This window comes from Chelon labrosus, assembly GCF_963514085.1.
Source record: "Chelon labrosus genome assembly, chromosome: 4".
In the NCBI taxonomy this organism is placed as follows: Eukaryota; Metazoa; Chordata; class Actinopteri; order Mugiliformes; family Mugilidae; genus Chelon; species Chelon labrosus.
The window spans coordinates 9,066,074-9,087,144 of NC_140340.1; the positions used below are offsets into that span (position 1 = coordinate 9,066,074).

The following is a 21,071-nucleotide window of genomic DNA, read 5'->3' on the forward strand; positions in this document are numbered from 1 at the left end:
ATGAGTCAGAAGCGCTGTGTGTCCGACTCCAGGCAGGTCCTGCTTCCAATCAAGGACAGCTCCCAAACGTGTTCCCGCTAACTCTCCCATGCATGCATACATAAACACCACCTCCTCCTCTTCTTTAGCGGTTACGCTCTTGTTTGCCTTGACCCGAGGTTTTCCACAAGCCTGGAGTTTATTGAATTATACCGACCCTAGTTACTTCCCTTTCAAACAAAAACAATCAATTTAAAAGCTACGGATTCTTCGCAGACTGTGAAATTGGACATGACAGAGGGATCACGCTAACTGGCGTTGGGAAAAACATGAGGAAAATTTTGAGGATGGGGGTGAAAGGTTAGAAAACAAACTGACATCCAGCGATTTGGTCGGGGGGGCACATTTGGTGCTGATTTAATATGAAAAAGTCCAAGAGTTCAGATCACTTCCAGGTAGAAAAATGTTAACTAGTCATGTCAGAAAATAATTTTATTATATAAAGTTATATATACACAGTATAATAGTACAATACTAGTATTGAATAGATCATAAACCATGATCCTACAAGTTTGTTTCCAGGAAAAAAAAAAAAAAAAGTAAGTAAAAGTAAGTTTTGTGCTGGACCTTATAATGTTTAACAGCGATACAAACCATGGGATTCTGAAAAAATAACTAGAAAATGTGGTTTACAAATGATAAGCAGCGATAGAAAAATACTGGTAGTGACTGGAAAACCAGCTGCAAGTAGAAAATCTGTTTAAATCAGACAGCATGTACTTTAAATAACTACTTTCAGTGTTTCAGCATGGACACTAAATCTTTAAGACCCCAACGGAGAAAATATTGATCGAGTCCTTCTGCACTTCAGGTAACCTAATGAAATGCTAAGACAACAAAATACTAAACAACTGCATGCGAAGTAAACGGTGCAACTTCAGAAAATGAAGTACAATGTGCTTATGCGTCAACGTCAGTCAGAAATTTATTGTTACTGAAAGCCGAAGCGAGGTTCCCCTCTCTCTCCTTCGCCTCCATCTCTTACGATTTGCGCAGTCTTTTCTTCAAGACGGGCGACGAGGATGCGCCGTCGCCTCTGGAGCTCGCCGTTCGCTTTTGGACTGGGGTGGCCTCGGCGTCACTGTGAATGAATATTTTTAGAGATGACCGGTTAAGTGGAATAGAACGGAACATGGGAAATCTCTTAAAACCGAGACTGAGGTTGTAGCAATAGCACACTTTATTCATTCATTCATTCATTCATTTTCTGTAACCGTTTGTCCTCTGGAGCGTCGCGGGGCTGGAGCCTATCCCAGCTGTTAACAGCAGACTTTAGTGGATGGACAAAAAGAAGAGCCAGAAACGTAAAACACAAAGTGCTTGAGGATTTATTCTATTTCATAGTGAGTCATCCTATCTATGTGTCACACAGCTCTGCACTAATCCTGTACATTTAATGGGAACAAGCTGCTGATTTATGGACTAATATCTATGGGGCCACAAAGACTCTCCCAAATCCCTAATGACTGCACTGATTTAATCAACGTACAATGAAAAGATGGCAAATGAGCCTTCGTGAACTTTCTTTCTTCTCTTCTAGCAACTCACAACAGACCAGAGTGTGTATCTTGAGAAAACACATGACAAATTTAAGAGGGTATGTAAAATCTTACCATCTAATCGCTTCTGAGATTAGGTAATTTTCTGGTCAGGCGCCTGCGAGCACGATTACTTTAACCATTAGCGTCTCAGCGTTTCAAGTCTAACAACGCTTGCAAAGTAGGTACGCGCGGTGAAGGAAAAATGGAGGCCAATTTTCATTCGGTTACCTCTAAGTAACCGGAAGTTCAATAAGCACCAGAGCCACTTTTACTCTGACCAATGAATGCAGAAAAGATCCTATAAATTCTCTGCAATCAAGCATGCTGTTGTTAAAAATGATAAAAAAAATAAAAATTAAAAAAAAAAACAATGGCTATTTTTAGGAGAAGACTGCCCGACACCGTGTCGACTCTGAGCAGGCCTGTCCATGCAGGGGCTTTACATTTTAAGTTCCTGGATGAAAAAATTTCAACTGGAACGTCACCAAAAAGATGGATTTCCAACTACAAATCTCATCGCACCTGATCTCAAAATCCAAGATGGTTGCTTTGTGCATCAACAGCGATCAAAACTCTAGTGAGATAATATTTATTAGCACTTCAGTCTTAAATAACTGTCCCAATTTGTCCGAGTTTGTGTGTGCAAAATGTAGCTTTATGTGTTGTTACCAACTAGTATTGCTTAAAAAAAAAAAAAAAAAAAAAAAAATACAACTGTATTGTATCTTGATTTTAAAGACTTGTTACTGGCGCACGGCCGGTGGCAGTCATCCAGGCCCTTGAGCTCTTTTTTATGTCTTCCAAAGAGGAAATTCACTTAAGTGATTTTCCTCTTTAGTTTGGTACAATAAACCTATTTTTAGCCATAACTCATGTGTGGTCTCCCATCCTTTGCCCAGTCTTGAGCTGTGTTGTGACAGCAACTACATCGCAGCACACTAAAAAGGCTCCTCTCACACACCAGTAGAAAATTACTTTGAGGTCGGCTGAAAGGAAGGCTGTACTGTATGCCACTGGAGCCTGTCAATCCAGCAAAGTGAAGAAAGACCTGTAGCTGAGAAGAAAATTGGTTTCTAATCAGGATATTAAAATGAAATGGCTTCTCTTTGTGGGAGCAGAGAGGAGAATATATACAAATATTGAATTAAAATGATATGAAGCTGCACCGTAAAGCACAGGCACAACTGATATGATTAACCTGCATTAAATTAAGGTCTGTTAAATGCGACACAGCGGAGACTGCAAAACTTCACGACTGTTGTTTGACACTGTTTGGGTATCTCAGGACCAGGCTGAACATGATGTTTATTGTACTATTATATTCAATTTGTGTTTTATTTTAACTAAACTTGTACATTTTTTTGTTATATTTCACTTTTTAAATAGAAAGACTGCTTACTAATGTCAGAGGATCGCATAATCAATCAGTTTTCCCCAAGTGGATTGCCTTTTATCGCTGGCTCCATAGTTCAGCAGGCAGAGTTAAGTCATAGCCCCATTACTGAATCACCCTTGACATTAACTGGCAATAACTCTGAGGCCTCCTCCTCTTAAGGAATGTTCGGATAACACGGCTTAGAAACCAAAAGGGGAGCCCTAAAACGGCAGTGACTTACACGTGGAATCACTTACTGCTGCCCGTGTAGGGCATTCTACAGCTGATTCGGCTGAAGACGTAAAAGACCTTCCAGCCAGACGCAAGGTGTCTGCCTCTTAATCCCGACTGCACGGACTGGGAAAACAAAATTCCAGTGTCGGAATTTGGGTGGAAAATTCCACATGTGGGTAGGAGATTGATGGGGAGACACCTAGGTCGGGTGGATTACTGGTCAACAGGATATCAAGCTGGACGCCGTTTAGGTCCTGGTCAACATTTTGCACGATCATAACTTAATCAGTGATTTTTTTTTTTTACAGTGTCTGACAAAGAGCGGCTGAAGATAAATCTTCGCCTAATGGAAGGAAGTGTCTTTTCATGCTCGTCTCAAACACACACTTGGCTCCCGTCCATTGAATTGATGAGGCATTCCAAGGTCTAACACTACCGGTGTATTTTGACTAGAGGAAGGCGTTCTGTGGAGGGATACCATAAGGAGTGAAAACTGGCAGGTTTGGATTAAGCTTCAGGGCCATTCAGAAACAGATGAAGAGCAGAGCCTAGATTATCTACAACACTGCACGAGGTGAAAATGAATTCAGATGTTTTTGTTTCATCAGCAGTGTGACAGTAGAGCTTTCTGTGTGCAAAATGTCCTTGAAAAACGTGTGTGTGTGTGTGTGTGTGTGTTTTGTTAAGCTGCAACGTGAATGACAGGACTGTTAGGACTGTTAGGACAGCACCATTTCACAAAACAAAAAAAATAGCTAAGCTCAGTAACATGTCACGCATTAAAATACCTGACTGACTTCAGTTTGTTATTTCTACTTCTCCAGCAGCCCTATCGGATTGTGTTTGGAGGCAGAAGGCAGCAACGGCCGACCAAAACGGAGACGGAGAAAAGATGCAATTCTGAAACAACAGCACTCTGGTGTTATGGGGGTATGATTCAGTGTCCCAGTCCGTGGCTCGCAAGTGAATGAGCTCCGAGTCAGAGCAGTTATTTATGTGAGTCCTTTGGGGGGTGAAGTGGCGTGTGTGGTTGTCTCATGGCACCGTCAGAGCCATTTGACAGAGATGTCGACAGTAACAGGCCGGTAAAAATATAAATGAGAGATATACAGAATAAAAAGAGAAAAACAGAAAGCAGCCTTAGAAATACAATAAAAATGAAGAGTGAACATTCAATCAATTTTTCACAGAAATAATTGGTTCTAAATGTGACACCTCAACCCTTGGTCAATTAGATTTGTTGCTGACAGGACTAAGTGTCTGACAGCGTAATGGATAAAAATCATATTTCCAGGGATTTAAACCATTCAAAACAAAACAATCTCCAGGAGCTCTCTGACACAAACTACAAAAACAGACCACTATTTGGCAAATAAAAATAATGTTGAAAGAGTGACTCAAAAAGCAGTGCTACCTGGCTGCCTCCGATAACGAGGCAGTTTCTCACACCCGCTCCGCATAAAGCACTACAGTCTGTGGCCATGGATGACACCAGAGACAACCTGCCCAACCTTAGACTGCGGGCAGAAGCACATTCATCATGTGCCTATCTACTGTGTGATATCGCCTTAATTCACTCCACTGAATATGTTTTACAGGGACATGGATCCTTGTACAACAAGTGTTTTTCACTCTGACTTGAGGCCGAGTCACATGTGTGGCTGTATGCACGTTTAACACAAGGGGCCTAAGTATTGTGCTGGCATATCTGCATCACTTATATCTGCATTTACGCTGCCAACATGCTACAGGTGCAAGAGTTTTCAAACCATAGTCATTTCGAAACCACAGACTGTATATAACTATGGACAATGCGTCGCAACTTCCTTACATTGGTCAAACTGACGCTATTTTCCCGGCAATACAGGCAACGCCATCTTGCGACTTTGGAGCCAGAGTCTGCGGTCCGAGAGTGGAGCCACACTTCGGCCCGACTCACTTGCGTTTTCATTTAATTAATGCTACGTTTTGCTCAACGCTCTATAGTGTCAACTAGCTTATACTATTTCTATTCTATGTTACTTGATTTTATTCTACTTATTTTTTATTTCTATTTTATTTAATTTAATCTTTTCTTTTATCTGAGGTTCTTAAGAGTGTGTTTTTATGGACAACTAAGCTACTGTAACCAAGCAATTTCCCTTGTGGATCAATAAAGTTTATCTAAGTCTATCTAAGTCTAAGTCTAAGTCTAAAATGAAATTCATCCAAAAAATTGACACGTGAATGTGCATCAACATTATATTAACTACCTAAAATGACAGAAACCATCCTTGAAAAAATGTATTTGACGTGTATTTTAGTGTTTTAGTTTGGCCCAAGTCCCATCCACTAACATGGAGGAGGTGGAGCTTATGACCTATACTGTACCAGCCACCAGGGGGAGCTCTATTTGCCTTGGCTTCACTTTTGAGGTGCAGTTCTGCCGTGCATCTTTATACTATGTTTGAAACCAATTTATGCTTTAAATAAATAGAAAGTCTGACTTTTACACTTTAGAAAGAGGAATAAGGGCTAGATAACTGGGGCATTTATCCCATACTCATCCTAGAAACTACCCAAATCAGGAGCCCTACTATGTACAGTAGGATCCTTCATAGACATTAGGGTCTCTCTCTCTCTATCTATCTATCTATCTATCTATCTATCTATCTATCTACAGCGACTGTTTGGACAATGTTGCAGACATAGTGTTGGACTCAAAACACTAACTGTTTGGTACAAGAGATGCAGTTCAGTAAATCACCTGTAACTTAGTTCAAATCATTATTGTTGCTGCAATACAACTAACATTACGTTTTCCCGGTGACTTCCGGACACTGATGTAATGCTGAAACAACATAAAAACGGCTACAGCAGAAAAATCCTAACTCTGACTTAAAAGCCTGTATTTTCCAAACTAAATTATAATAAACTCTACCTTAGCTAGCTGGCTGATCAGTAGGGTCGTGTGGTAATGTATATGGGATGTCAAACATGCCTAATCGTAGTGGAAACGGCAGTCACAGTACACTGGGATCCGGTCTATGCATCCCCATACACCAGCAATTTAACAGTAATATAATGACAGTCATGAAAAGGGATGTAGCATGTAGAAAAAAAACGAAAATCTTTTTTCTAGGCAAACAAAATACTAAAGAAATCACTTACTCAAGGTTTATGACAGACTCCGGACCAAAGATGTCCGAAAGAGAACTGTAAGGGACGAAAGAGGGAGAGGAGACAAAGAGAGTGAGAACACATGATTTACTGAGTTAAACTGATAATTGCTGTTTTCGGTATACAAAGTTTAGACTCTTTTCACTGTATCACACTTACTTTAAACCCAAATTTTAAACCCGTGGCAAAGCTATTGACAAGCACAACAAAGTGTCAAAAAGCATTATAACCCAGGATGTGACTTCAAAATGTGTGGATGCCAAAATTGATCCTCAGTTTTCTGCCTGACTTGAAGCCAAAAGTTGCAGCAGAGCGAGGTTACCTCTGGCAAACTCAAGTCAGACTATGCATATTAAAAATGCAATTCCCCCTTTCCTCCCCTCATGCTGCCCGTCGGTTAGATCTGGGAGTTGGCCGCTATAACCTCTCTGTGCGGCTGTACTTCTCGAGAACACATAACAGGTTGCTGTGCTGAATCAATTTGGCTCGTGTGCCATATTTCTGGTCTCATCCCTCAGGTGCGTTCACGCTTCTGTGCGCGGTCAAAATAAAATGCTTGCATGCCACTGATAACGAAATCAATCTGTCGTCACATGCACTGTGGCTGTGTTTTCCTACCATATCCATTAGACCTATTAGGTTGTTAAGATTCATCTTGCACAAACAGATAGGTGTGTGCCACGAGTTCTTCTGTTACTATCCCCTCTGTACGACAAGGTTGACAAGCTATTGTTGTCTAGCAACCTTAGCCACTTGTGTTTGTTTTTGTGCGATGGTGGTTTGAACCTCTGGACTTTCTGATTTTATTTGCATTTGAAGGTGATTTAAAGAGTAATGGAGCAAGAGAGAGAGATTTGTTTTACAAAGAAAAATAAAAAAAACATTATTCCCCTCACGTGTTTGATGGCTTATAAAAGCTGTAACCTTCAAGCTGTCAATATCCCTCACACCTTCAACCTCTCCTTCATAGACTGCTGTGCAATAACCCCCATATTTATTCCCCAGGCCACCTACCTCAACAGGCATATTTGCACGAACATGGACACCATTTGCATATTGTTTACTGCTTTAAATGCTTTAAAAAATTTTTCCCTCATTGTACCAATTATATTAGTTTCCTTGCTACTCTGAGCTTTTACTGTATATATTGTATTTTATTGTGTACAGCTGCTATAGTTTGCTGCTATAGATTCTATTTTTATTGCTCCCGAACCAAAGAGCTGCCAAACTGTATTTCGTTGGTTTTCACCGGACAATGACAATAAAAAACTTCTTGTTCTTCTTATATTTAAATTGGCAAATTTGACGAAGAAACAGAGAAATAACAGGAAAGGTCATGAAAATTATAAGCTGTCTGTATCATAGACTGTCGCCACTTCATTGCTTTGGCCAAACTGACATTATTTTCCTGGGGATACAGGCAGCGGCATCTTGCGAATTTGAGCGGTTGGCATGGCAACTGGTAGTCGCCATTAAGTAAACCATCCTTAAAAAAAATGATCTGAGGTGTATTCTAGTGTTTTAGTTTAGCGCAAGTCCCATCCACTAACATGGAGGAGGTGGAGCTTATGACCTATACTGCAGCCAGACACCAGGGGGAGCTCTACTCAATTTAGCTTCACTTTTGAGGAGCAGTTCAGCAGTCCATCTTTATACTGTCTATGGTCTGCACATAACTTGTCTTCTAGTGATTACCTTCAGTGACAAACTGTAACCTGACAACTTTCTCTCTCATTACCCATTTTACACTTACATAAGAAACTTCTATGTAATTGCTGGGCAACCATATGGATGAATGGCACACTGAATCAAATGGGGACAGTTAATACTTGCCAGTAGGATCAGTTCTCTGCTGGCTTCGGGGTTCTTAAAGGTTTTGTTGAGAACTCAAGCATTAAATGACTGTCGTAACTGCTAGAGATTGGGCTTTCCACTTGAGAGAAGATGCAGCTTAAGGCCGACTCAACATACACTGTTGTCGGTGTTGTACACCTTTACCCGACACTGGGTATTTCCCTATGGAGATGCCAGAGGCCACTTCGTCTAATAGTATTTTCCGGTGCAAGATATGATGTCACTGCAGTATTTCTGCAGGTGTTAAGTACATATGGAAGTTATTAAGTATGCCAAGTCAAAGGAACGATTGTTGGTTTTCTTGTAAGGAAATATATTATGGTAATTTATTCAGTGGGGGTCCACAGTTACTGCAGCTGCACAGCCACTTTTAGAGTAAAAGGGTTTCTCAACATGTACAAGTAGCACGCGCAGCAACAGGTTTAAGTATGGGAAACGTCAAGCTTGCTTGAATATGACTGAACAAGTTGTAAATGAGGTTGGATGTTCCACTGGCAATAATTTTCCCAATTAACTTGTGATAACCGGGGGGAAATGGACACAGGTGTGTTGCAATAACTTAATTTCCCCTAACAAATTTAAACCTTTCAATCTCCATCAGACCTGCAGGGCTTCTCCTTAAAAAAATGAATAATATTGTCAAGCACCAAATGTGCTAGATGATTCAGCTCGATCTGCTAGTCTGAAGGTAAGCAATGTTTTATTTTGTCTTGCACTTTGTTCAGACTGCAGGTAAATTGGATTTACCCTTAGAACAGACTGGGTACACTGTGATTTGTAAGTGATGAGATTAAGTGCCCCAACACCAGCAACATGTTATTGCTTGCTATGTCAGCACTGTGGCCTCAGTGAATATGTAGCTTTGCTAGTGAGGCAGCTTTCAATTGTCTTGTTCCTGTGGTTTCATTTCAGCTTGGCGTGTGCCAGCAGAAAATCTATTTTGCCGTCTCTCTGCCGTTCTATGCGTCCTGTAGCATACCGCTAGTAACGGCACGAACTCTGCTCAGCGCTTCCATCGCTCTGGATATGTGATGCGGCAGAGCCAATCCAAATGTGGTTTGGACCCAGTTTGCAAAAACAGCATTTTAATTCAGACTTCATAAAAAATCAATTTGGGTGCAATCTGGTATGTGATTTACGCTGGCAGTCTGAACAATACTCATCAATCCCCCCGCCCCCTCCCCTCCATTCTATTCACATTTACTTTTATTCCATATTTGACTCCTGTAATTTGGACAAAACACTTCAAGGGCAGAGGGCACAGAGTGAAGGGATTTTGGATTTAGTCGTAGCCTCAAACCAACTAACGACAGGCTTGTCTGATTACTGCAACATTCTGCTCAAAGTGCAGACAAGAAGCTATCAATATCCCTTTAAACGGTGTAACAAAGGCGCTTGACTGGTTCCCCAGAAGCAGCGGTTAGGCTTTATTTAGAGACAGACGGTTATAACCGCTCTATGGATTCATATCCGAAAATATAATTGAGCTCAGACTGAAGACCTACACGATTTCACGGTGCATACTTGATTGGAAAAGTAGGAGAATGAATATCAAATAGGAAATGAACGGTTTTACAAACAAGTTTAGAACTGGTTTCTAAATAATCGACCAAAGTCTTGTGTGTTTAAATTCATGCTAATCTATCCACTGAACAGAATATACACCTTTTGCAACTGAATTACAAATTCAAATCTTTATGGAATATGCTGTATGGGGTGTTAATACTGAAATTGAACTGTTCCATATCATGGTTCATTTCTGAATCATAAAATACAACAATTAATTAATACATGTGCTCAGATTCAATGTGCTTAATGAGAGGAAGAGTTCAGGTGTTTTTCTGGGTACTTACAAAATACTAAATTTTCTGATACCAGGTGTTTAATTGCCATCATTATCCCCACTGTGGGATAAACAAAAGATTATCTAATCTTATGATGGGGTTTATGAGGAAAAAATAACTCAGTCAGAACCAAGAGTCTCTACTTCGTGTACCATACGTGAAGCTTTGAGCGTGCACATCCACTGTTCGTTTCCACGTTACCTGCTGACGGACACATCGCTGTAGGCGGGGCTGGATGGCAACTCAATCCCTCTCGCGGACGACTCATTGTCAGTTTCTCCATCTTCTGTCTTTATCACTACGGAGCTCTCTGATTCTGCAGCCCTATCTGAAGGAGGCAAAAATATATATCATCACGCCCGACATCCGCGGGGAGTGACTCACTAGAGAAATGGCCCGTCAAAAATGTGCATAAAATAAATGCCGCCAGCAACAGAGCATCCCTTGGAGACCAGAATGTTCCCTAGTCTTAACAGGAAAAGCATTCATTTAATTAGTCTTCACAATCTTTGTGGATGAACTTAAAAAAGAAAAATCGAAACAAACCAATCGTTTTTTTCCCCCTGTAGATTACAGAAATGCAAAACTAGACAATGGTCTCCTCCATCTTTTTAAATGTTATCCATCTCTTTAATGCTATAGCTGATACCATGGTAACACATTATGAACGATGAATAAATAGATATTATTTCAGTTCTAATACAACCAATGTTGTTTTATCCTTACCAAAAAAATAGCAGTAGCAAATTACAAGTAAACAAGCCGATCTAATTATTTCCTAAACGAGTGCAAATGACACAAAAGTTATTTCGGCGAGTAAACGACCGTATTTTATGCTAGAAATAAGGTCCAGGTTGTAAAAAACAGTAGTTCCCCTTTAAGACCACTTTATTTGATTTTAAAGTCAGTGTTTCCCACACAATGTTAATACTACGGCAGCGAATTAGAGTCTAATTTGCTCCGCCGTGGTTTCATAATGAATCGGAAATGTTTTTCACATCTCAAACGGAGTCGTGTTTTTCCTGTTGCTCTCTCATCTCCAAAGCCGCCCCCCACAAAACCCCCCACACCCACCGGTCGCTCACCTGCTCTATACTAAATTTAACCCGACGGCACGGACAACGTAGCATGTGTTAGCTATTTGGTTGTTCACTAATAAAAAATGATGACGTTACCGCCACTGTTTAAAATCCAGTGTTTGTTCAGAGAAACAACTTCAGGCATAACGTGAAACAGCTAAACTTTATAAGCGGCAGCTAGCAAAGATAGATTGAAAGTCAACTGTATACTATAAATTTATTTATTTGCTTACTTTATTTAATCTTACATTTGTCTTCTCAGCAGACGTTTGGTTAGTATTCATGTAGGTGAACTGCGCAGGCTGCTGCTGCTGCTATTTGACGCTAAATCTAATATTCGCGCCATTACGGTAATGATGGACTGATTAAAAACACATGTTCTTGTTACAGGTGCAGACATTTCATATACTGTATAAATTGATTTTAAAAGGTGGGACACGCTGCTCAACAGGTACAGTACTGCCAGTAGAGAGGAGCTGAATGATCTCACGCTTACTAAAATGTAGCTAAGTAAGATACAAAGCCTTTAGTTTAGTACTCGATGGTTGTATAAAAGACACACTGAGAGATCAGCCCTTGTGTAAACAGGCTGTGACACACACACACACACACACACACACACACACACACACACACAATCACACCCACACACAATCACACGCACACACACACACGCGCACACACACACACACACAGCACTAGAATGGCCTCCCTCAGAACCATGTTGTAAGTGGAGTTTCTAATCCATATTACGCTCTGCATCATCTGATGTAATCATCAGCCCCATTATCGGCGCAATTACAGCGTAATTTCCTTACTTATTGCCCAATAAATTATTCCCTGCTGATTATGCAGCGCTACTGCAACAGGCCGCATGTGAAACAACGTTTGTGCTGGTCTTACTTTTGCCAACGGACGCTACATTCTTTATCACGTTATGCAAATACTTCCACTGATTCGGTTTTATTACTTGGGAAAAGTGATTAGCGGTGGAGTACCTGCAGAGTGTGTTTTTTGTGCGTCGCTCTTCTCCACAACGACTTTCTGTTTAACGTGACTCTGCCTGGTTGTCTCCATGCGACCCCGAATCTGGGCAATTAATCGGGAAAAGTCACCGCTGTGCTGCTTCCCTGTGGGCAAAATAACAAAATGTGGAAGAGGTTGAGAAGACAAAACGTTTAATGAGCAAGATGCTAAAACCTTGATCAACAAGATCTTAGTTGATATATTGATTACTTGGCAGTGAGCTTATTCCAAAATGCAGTGACCCTAATAGTTGCCAATAATAAGAAGTTGCATAGATCTTTTAATGTAGCGAGAGACAATGTGTTAACAAAGACGACTTGTCCTTGTCAGACAACTTCACCCATAACATATCAGGTCAGAACACTTTTACTTAAAAAAAAAAAAAAAAAAAAAAAAAAAAAAAACATTTTTGAACCTTTCAAGGTTTGGAACTTTATATTTTTTAATTAAAATGTCATAGATGCAAGCTCCGAGATGAGATTAGTGTGTCCTTTAACTACAAGTGGTGGAGGCCAAACCATCACGAAAATGAAATTATGCAAACGGAGGGCAAGCAAAAGAAAAAGCCAAAAAAATAAATAATTTAATCGCTTTCCACAGAAACCCTTGAAAACCTTCCTTTCATTTGACCATCAAATTCTAATCAGTTCATCCTCCAATCCAAGACAACATTTGTGCCAAATTTGAAAAAAAAAATAAATAAAGACTTCCCAAGATACCGATTATTCACAAGAATGAGACAAATGAGGGGGAAAAGCGAGCTCCACACTCCGTGTTAGAGTGGCTCCCATCTGGTCGCAGACTGTGTTGTCCACAGCAACACAAATGAGGAGGGTCACATTTGTTCCCACAGCGATCCAGCTCCTGAACTCTGACCCCTCCCTGCTCCTGCATCATACTGATGCTCTGTCCCTCAGTGCACACTGAAACTAGACAGCATGTAGCACTTTGGAGCGGAGAGCTTTGTCAGTCAGGAGCAATCACGGTGGACAATACCTCCCGTGTTGTTTGCATTTTGCACGTGCTTTTTTATTTATTTATTTTTTCTTTTGTCCTGTGTGTTTTGTCCATGTTGTTGCTCTCTGTGCCTTTTTAATTGCCCATCAGGGATAAATATTTTTTTTGTTGAAATGAATTTGAACCGACCTCTGACGACCAAAATCAAATTAGCTCGTCAAAAAGAGTTTTATGCCCAAACGCTCCGATTAGCATTGGTGTAAAGCAAATGACTACACCAGCAGTTCAGTCATAAACAGGTTCAGGATTGTTGATTTAAACAAAGACGGTAATGAAACCATGAACCATGTAAGACTTTTTGCGCATTCAAGGTAATCAGAAGGAATAAGATGACACTTTAGTTTTTACTAATTACCCTCACTGAGAAACGCCTCATTTAAAATGCGTGAACAAGAAGGATTTCTCTCGCTTAAATGCTCGACTGTGTGTCGTTATAGTCCTTATACCCGGGATAGAGACTGGATTAGTTTGTAGACAGACGGACTGACTTGTGAATTTGTGCGTTACGTGGCATCTAATGTGCAAATTTAATTTCACACACAAGGGATGCAGCAGCACTTCTAAACCCAATTTTACAATTAACTCCATGAGGCATCGCTAAATGCATATCAGCCAGGTAAAAAACAAAACCATTTCAGTTCACTTCTCTGACCTTCTAGTATTGGGGTTTGGAACAAATATAAACATATTTGACTTGTGATGTGGTTGGAGAGCCGGTACAAGCAACTAGCTGTGAGAGACCTTAACCTAGCCTGTATAGCTGGAGTTAGGTGTGGATAGCTGGGACGAGCAAGTGACAACCACCGACTATGATAAGCTTAATCATAGTCAAATCATCCTTGAAAAATAATTTAGTTACGAATAAGAAGAACTAATTCATTGGGGAAAACAGATTATATTTTACATACTGGTGCGTATCATTTGGATTTTACAGAGTCTGGTTCTTAGTTTTAGTTCTTAAGGCTCATTTAAGGTATAGCCAGACATAGACACCATAACCTACGCATGTAGCCTACGCCGGTGTGAGCCATTTATACTTGTGCGCCTGTTAGTCTGGCTCACTCTGTAGAAACGCCAACCAAACGCTGGTCGGTGCTGTAATTTTAGTTTCAACTTCCTGCTTCACTTTCAACAACGGCGACTGAAACTTTTGCCGTAGACAAGTCATACAAATGAATATCCTCAGTTAACCTGTGTGTTCCATCTTTATTGATCCGAAACAATCAACTCGAAAATTGCAGAGGGAGAAGCAGCCAGAAACACTAGATTGGGAACACGCTACTACCAAGTGGACCAGTCACACCGACGCCCTGGTGCATAGTTACATTTCTGGGGGCTCAGACTACGGTCTGGGCTGTCGCATAAACCTAAACCATTGATTAAGCATTCACACATGTACTTTAAATGGCAACATTCGCAACTCAAACTATCATTTAATAGTGAAAACAATTGGCAGACAATGTCTTCATGAAAATAATCCTTACGTTCTGTCGTATACAAAAAGTTCTAAATGAACTTCACTTCAACCAGATACTAAAGGAGGGTTCAAAATGACCTACCTGATAACTACTAGTGGACATGTCGCAGCCTGATGTTCTGATGTGCATCTACCCAGAATGTGACTACATGTCATAGCGCAGCACACCGCAACACCTGTGACTGGTCCCAAATGCACTTCTTCACCAAAGTCACTCAGTGGCTGGACAAGAACAGAGAAATCTCCCTCTTTCTGTCTCCCATACCATCTGTTCCAACTTCTTCTCTCTTTCCTGCGTGATGTCTCCAAAGCGAACTACGCTTCAGCGTTAACTCCAACATGAATCGTTCAGTTCCAATCATTATTGTTTGAAGTAGAAGATAAACTCGAATCAGAAGACACACAAGTACAAATGCTTACAGCAGCGTAGGCCACCCACGTGGGCTAAGGCGTATGCTTAGTGTGGATTCATTACAGGAAAGAATCAAGCTTTACTCTGGTTACAATATCTGTTTTTTCAGTGGGTGGCGATAGATGTAAAGCATATTAAAACATCACAATCCTAAGATCTCTTCTTGCAAAGTACAAATTCTAGTTTTCCAGCTACCGACCGTATTAACACAATGTCTTAATGGGAAAAGATGGCAAGCTCCCAGTGGATTGGCTGGGTGCATGGTATATGCTGCTTTTCACCGCCTCGTCTGCTCAGACAGTCACCATTCCCCATGCTGGCAGAGTGAGTCATCCACCATCCTTCTCTGATAAATCAAGAGGTTATCACAGCAGTGCAGCTATTTATAGAACCCACCTCCTGTGACTCACCTCCATTTTTCAAACACTTTTAAAGTTAGCTCTGGAGAATTAATTCCAACATTGCTTTTCATCTAGTCCAACCGTATCAACATGACATCAAATAATCTCCCTGTAATGCTGCCGTTGTCGCTTGACCGCTACGCTAAAGAAGGGTCACACAGATCAGGTTGAGGTTTCTGTGCATCTGTGTCTCGCTGCGATCATCTATGAGCTCGGAGTGAATTGAAAAAGCAAGTCTTGTACAGCCAAGTAAAAACGTAGCCCAGCTCATGGTCTTTGACATTTCCATTCCTTTCTGCTAAATTACTCACTGCAAACACAGCTATTCTGCTTGTTTCTGTTTCTTGTTGATGAAGTAAAATGAGGCGAGCTCCAAATGGACCGGGCTCCTAGGCTGATTAAAGCAATACTGAGATCATTGCTCTGTGATGCACTAAATACGCAAAATCCTAATGATCTTGTAGAAGACAGAAACAGATAATGCTGCGAATACTGCCCGTGCAGATTTTCAGGCTTCTACTTCTTACCACGCAAGAACTGCTCAACTTTGACCGAAGCCTCGCACGTTTTCCATGATGGATGAGCTCTTAACCAAAAATGATGTCTGCACAAGTGTACGTTGACCTCGATGCCAACATGAAAGTAAATCCACTGACTTGGCCAAAAGCCTGTGCTATGCCTTGGAAAACTCTCATCACAGTGCATCTAATCTTTCAGGATTTTGAACATACCTATTTCAGAGCTAGGATCTCGGAAAGCTTTCGAGCTCAGGCTTGTGCGCTGCAACCTCCTGTGGGTATTCATTCAAGAGGAGTTTGGCATTTTAAATCGTCTCGTTTTGTCTTTAATGAAGACCACGTTCGCTAACGTCAGGAGAAATGAATCAAACATGAAACCTTGCGAGAACATTCAGTATTTCACTGCCTTTGTTGAATTTCCTTTCGTCTTCAGCCAATGGCCTGGTCCCGTGACGATGGTTTATAAACGTGAGCAAAAGAAAAGCTGTACACCGATCAGTCATAACATTATGACCACTGACAGGAGAAGTAGATAACATTGAGCTTCCACGTTTTTCTGTTGTTACTACCCACATCTGGCTCAACGTAGCCGCGGCCGCTTCCGTATTTCGGTAAAAAGGAAAGGTGGCGGTTTGTCTTGCGCGTGCTATTGAACTTTGACGAGGTCAGAGTTCATATATACATAAAACATAAAAAAATATATGTATATAATTGTACATTAAATAATGTCATGTTCAACTCTACAGTAATGCAAGTGTTACTGATACACAAAGAACAGCAACACAATTATATGCAATTTTTAGAGGAGCTCGATGGCGACAAGTGCTATTTTTCGAACATACCCTGCGGGTCTATTACAGGGGTTCACGTTGGCGACCCCTGTAATAGAGAATGTCTTTAACATCGAGATATACTGTTTGAAAGTGAAAGCCTGCCTTTCCTAACTGACACGCGGACACATCGCATTGCCTGTTTTTGTTGTTGAAATTCAAAGCTGCACTCTCACCCTTTCACAAGGACTTGGTAGAGGATTCCTACTAAACTCTTGCAAGAGCCTCAGTGTGTACCAACATAGCAAAACGGGGAAGAATAATCACACAAAAGCGTTTTCCAGTATTAGTTTTTCAAGGGCTGGAAAAAAAAAAAAAAAAAAGGGGTTCAAGGGCTGAAATATACGCAACTGCAAAAGCGAGTAAGAGACATTACATAGAATTTCAGTGAATGCAAAATTGCTCAGTTCAACAAGAGCAAAACAGTCCTATTTTGGAGACACGTGGCAAGTCAACAACATTTTTATTTTATTTTACTTTTCACGTTTTATTTTTTTGCTACGTGCTTTCATGCAACTCGTATTTTGCTGGTTTTTTTTTCCTACATAAGACAGCATTCAAACATTTTTGTAGCTGAAATCATTTTTGCCATTTGTCCCTTTTTCCTCTCAGTGATGCAGTAAACATATGCCATCCACCACGCAAACTTCATCCCATCAGCAAAGTTTACCGTCATTAAATACGTAAATTGTTTCTCACAAGAAATCATGTAAAGTGAACGTATGCTAATCATGCATGCTGTGGTATCCGTCAATATCCTGCCTACGCACAGGAGATATAAGACTCAGTAAATTTACTTTAACGGAATATAATTAATCACATGAACTACAGGATCTACTATTGGATACTAATTATTGTACTATTGCATTACTTTGGTACTAAAGAAATCTTACCACTAGTTAGGTCTTCACAAGACATTCAAATAGACCACGTGACAGAGGTGGGCTCATGCAAAGCCATTTCATTAGTCGACCTTTGTTGGCAATTATATTTAGCCGTCAGATTGGCGAGTTCTGCCCTTAAGGTGTCGGCACATGAAGAGTCATAAAATAATAAATCACTTACTGTAACTTGAATGCATCTCATCAATCTCCTTCTCAGACTGATTCTTCGAGAACGCCATTACCTGCAATAGGATTAATTGGAAAATATAAATAAAACATTATCACAACAACATCTATAAGACCGACCTGCTAACTTAACAGCAGTGTAATAGAATAAACAACAGACGACAAGGAAGGAAAATCAGGCGGAAGGTGTCCAAAGAACATTTTTGTGAATTTAAATTAAAAAATTAGGTCCTTTGGAGCAGTTTGATTTTGAGCGAAGGCAATAATTGCTACTATAGGCCAGCTACTCAAAATTTCTTTTAATAAAAGATTTTTAACTAATTTTAGATTTTCACAGTAAAAGCCCTGGTAAAGAAAGAAGGTTTCTCTGCAGGGCTTTTAAAGTGTAACAGATACATAAGTGTTTGCATTAACGGCATAAGGCAGTTTTGTTAACGTGGTTGGTGTCAACTTGACTTTCATCACACAATTGTCGACTTAAAAAAAAAATCTGAACTCATGCAGCCCCTACGCCTGTGACCGTGACACTGCATTAGTGATTTAAAGACTAAACCTTTCAGGTTCATTATTATCATGGGACAGAATTAATAATGTTTAAGCACGGTTCAGCCTGTTAGCGTGGAATCACTTTACAGGGCTTATTATTTCCATTTCCTCCTGCACTCAGGATCTGAGTGCCGTGCAGAGGAGGACGAATTTGTATTTACTGCTAGTCTGGATTGGTGGTAGGGACTTTCTCATAGCAAATAATAACAGATCGCGGTTCTCTCCTCACGGATTTCTTTCAAAACTCGGATCTACACAATTCCCCCAAATCACCTGGCTGAGACTAGCTAGGAAGTCAGCCCAAATTCCCCTGCCCATTCATTTTTTGTGGTAAAAAATTAGTCTGGAACTGATCCATCGGAAATCGATTAAGCTCTGGTAAATATCTGCCAGGCCGATTAAAACCTTTAGCCGGGCTTTATGTGTGATGCAGAGGTGTTTCCCCCCCCCCCCTCTACATCGGCAGAAACGCAGCCTGTAGAGAAATCCAAATGGCGTGTTATTAGACCAATGTTCTGATAAGGATCGGTAGATTGCTTTAAAAACAGCCTAAAAGCTGAATACTTTAGAAGACAAACAATACTGTTCAAACTCTCATTATGCAGTTAGTACGTACAGGTTTGGATTTCCCATGCAGCTGACTTTTGAGCTTCTCATTGGACTCCACTTCTTTGGCAATGTCTTCAGCTGTTGAGAGAGGAAAGAGAAATCTTTACTAAACCTGATAGCACAAATATTGCCCCAATGTGCCAAGTGACTTGTGCCATCAAACACACACAAGGTTTTGAGCGCTAAAGGTTGCCGTGCTGAATTCAGACATTCGAGGAGCGCAAAGAAAAACACAAGCAGTGAGATGAAACGTGTCAGCAATCATGTCTGATAAAAAAAATAAAATAAAAAAAAAAAGACTCGTAAGATAGCATTATAATATTTCTTGCTCATCCCATGGTCCATGGTGTACATTTTACATTTTTGGGTCTCTATAACAGTTACCTTCTTCCTCATCTTCCAAGTGTGGTCATTTGAATTTAGCACATACACTTTTGATTTCGAAGGTCGTCGGACAAGTCTTATAAACAACTCCTTATGCAGTAATGCAGTTTTCACATCTACGTACACTAAAATCCCCTGCTATCCCGGCACTTCCCAGTCTTACAGTTCACTTAATTGTTCATTTTAGGAAATTGCCCACCAAATACACGTACCTGATTTTGGGTTCAGTGAGTCACACTGGGCGTTGAACAAGTGCACAAACTCTTGGTGTCTCTTGATCATCTGGTCTCGTGAACCTCGCAAAGACAGATGACACTCCTTCAGTCTCCTCTTCAGCTCCTGCACTGAAAGCAGGTTGTAAACCAGTTTCCCCATTGGACGCCTCCTCGTGCCGAGAGAGCTGAAAAGACACGCCGACTGTTTATTCTCAGACACCATCAGACATTACACAGTAATGCCCGGAGTGCATTTCTACATTATAAAAACCTAGGACCGTACAAAACGCAAATCTTCATAAGGCATTGTAAGCAGAAGACAACGATGAAATGTGAACCCAATCAATAGAACAACACTGGCTAAGCATGCGGCAAAATGAAATTAAGGAATGGTTAGACAAAGGCAGAATATTAAAACCGCTGCAATTCATCACTGTGACATAACGGTCTACTCCAAATTAAGCATTTTGCACACAGCTACACAAATGTGACCGATCATAACAGAACCACATAACTGATGCACCAGTCATTAATCACCCACAAAAAAAAAACAAGTTTCAAAGGCCATTCAAGCGGATCGGTCTCTCAAATCATGCCAGAGATCTCGTCTTCCGCAAGATACGTAGCCAGGTTGATGGCGGCAGCAATTGTATAATTGCACTAATTCTGCCATTTCAAGCAAACAAATGCTGATTAACACTAAGTGGATGGCTTTAGAGCACACGTACTGAAGTTTCAAAGATTAAATAAATCATCACACTCGCCCGACTTCCCCCTGAAAATACAAAGAGCTCTGAGCAGCAAGTACCAGCAGGCAAACTGATTTAAAAAAGGGGAAAGAACAGATGGCACAAAAATCTATTGATGCTACGTGCAACGGTGCATTTTGCACAGACTTCCAGTTAAATAACGTTTGGACATAAAATGTGTCTCCTCAAGGCTACAGTCGAACATTTCGGTTTAAATGCACTTCTTTTGTGGCCTGAAGACATTTGACATAAATCTACACTGTGTTTGATCCCATCTGTATCAATATCTCCACGTAACAAAAGAAACGTTTAGGGTAGAGCTGGCTGAAATACACAAAACATCTTACATGTTAATACTGAAAATTATCCCAATATACGTTTGATATATACGTTGATAGGTGCTCCAAGCTTGGTGGTCTTTGCACATTTTACTTTTTTCTATTTTTCTTTGGTTTATAAACTATTTATTTTATTCCTAAGGACAGCAGGGCTATATTTGTTGTGCTTAAGGCTCATTTAAGGTACTGGGGGTCTAGACACTGTAACCTACGCGCGTAAGCTACACTGGTGCGAGCCATTTACACTTGTGCGCTCGTCATTCTGGCTCGCTCTGAAACAACGCCACCCGTACGCTAGTTGGTGGTGTGTCTTTTTTTTTCCCCAGTCGGGTTAATTTTGGGGTGCATGTAATT

General features: G+C 40.6%; 1 protein-coding gene across 4 annotated transcripts in view; it reads right to left on the bottom strand.

Moving 5' to 3' along the window:
• Window positions 1-458: 458 nt before the first annotated feature.
• Window positions 459-21,071, bottom strand: part of rad18 (RAD18 E3 ubiquitin protein ligase) — a 32,521-nt gene continuing 11,908 nt past the window's right edge. Inside the window, exons 7-14 of one of the 4 annotated variants that reach the window (XM_084543353.1) lie at window positions 19,628-19,815; window positions 19,039-19,109; window positions 17,872-17,932; window positions 12,124-12,255; window positions 10,248-10,374; window positions 6,340-6,384; window positions 3,978-4,089; window positions 1,106-1,120 (exon numbers count right to left, since the gene is read on the bottom strand). In XM_084543353.1, coding sequence (XP_084399479.1) covers window positions 4,002-4,089; window positions 6,340-6,384; window positions 10,248-10,374; window positions 12,124-12,255; window positions 17,872-17,932; window positions 19,039-19,109; window positions 19,628-19,815 — 712 coding nt within the window. In that variant the 3' untranslated portion in view covers window positions 1,106-1,120; window positions 3,978-4,001. Of the gene's footprint in view, window positions 1,121-3,977; window positions 4,090-6,339; window positions 6,385-10,247; window positions 10,375-12,123; window positions 12,256-17,871; window positions 17,933-19,038; window positions 19,110-19,627; window positions 19,816-21,071 lie in introns of all 4 variants that reach the window. The other 3 variants (XM_084543352.1, XM_084543355.1, XM_084543354.1) reach the window with 3 other exon arrangements.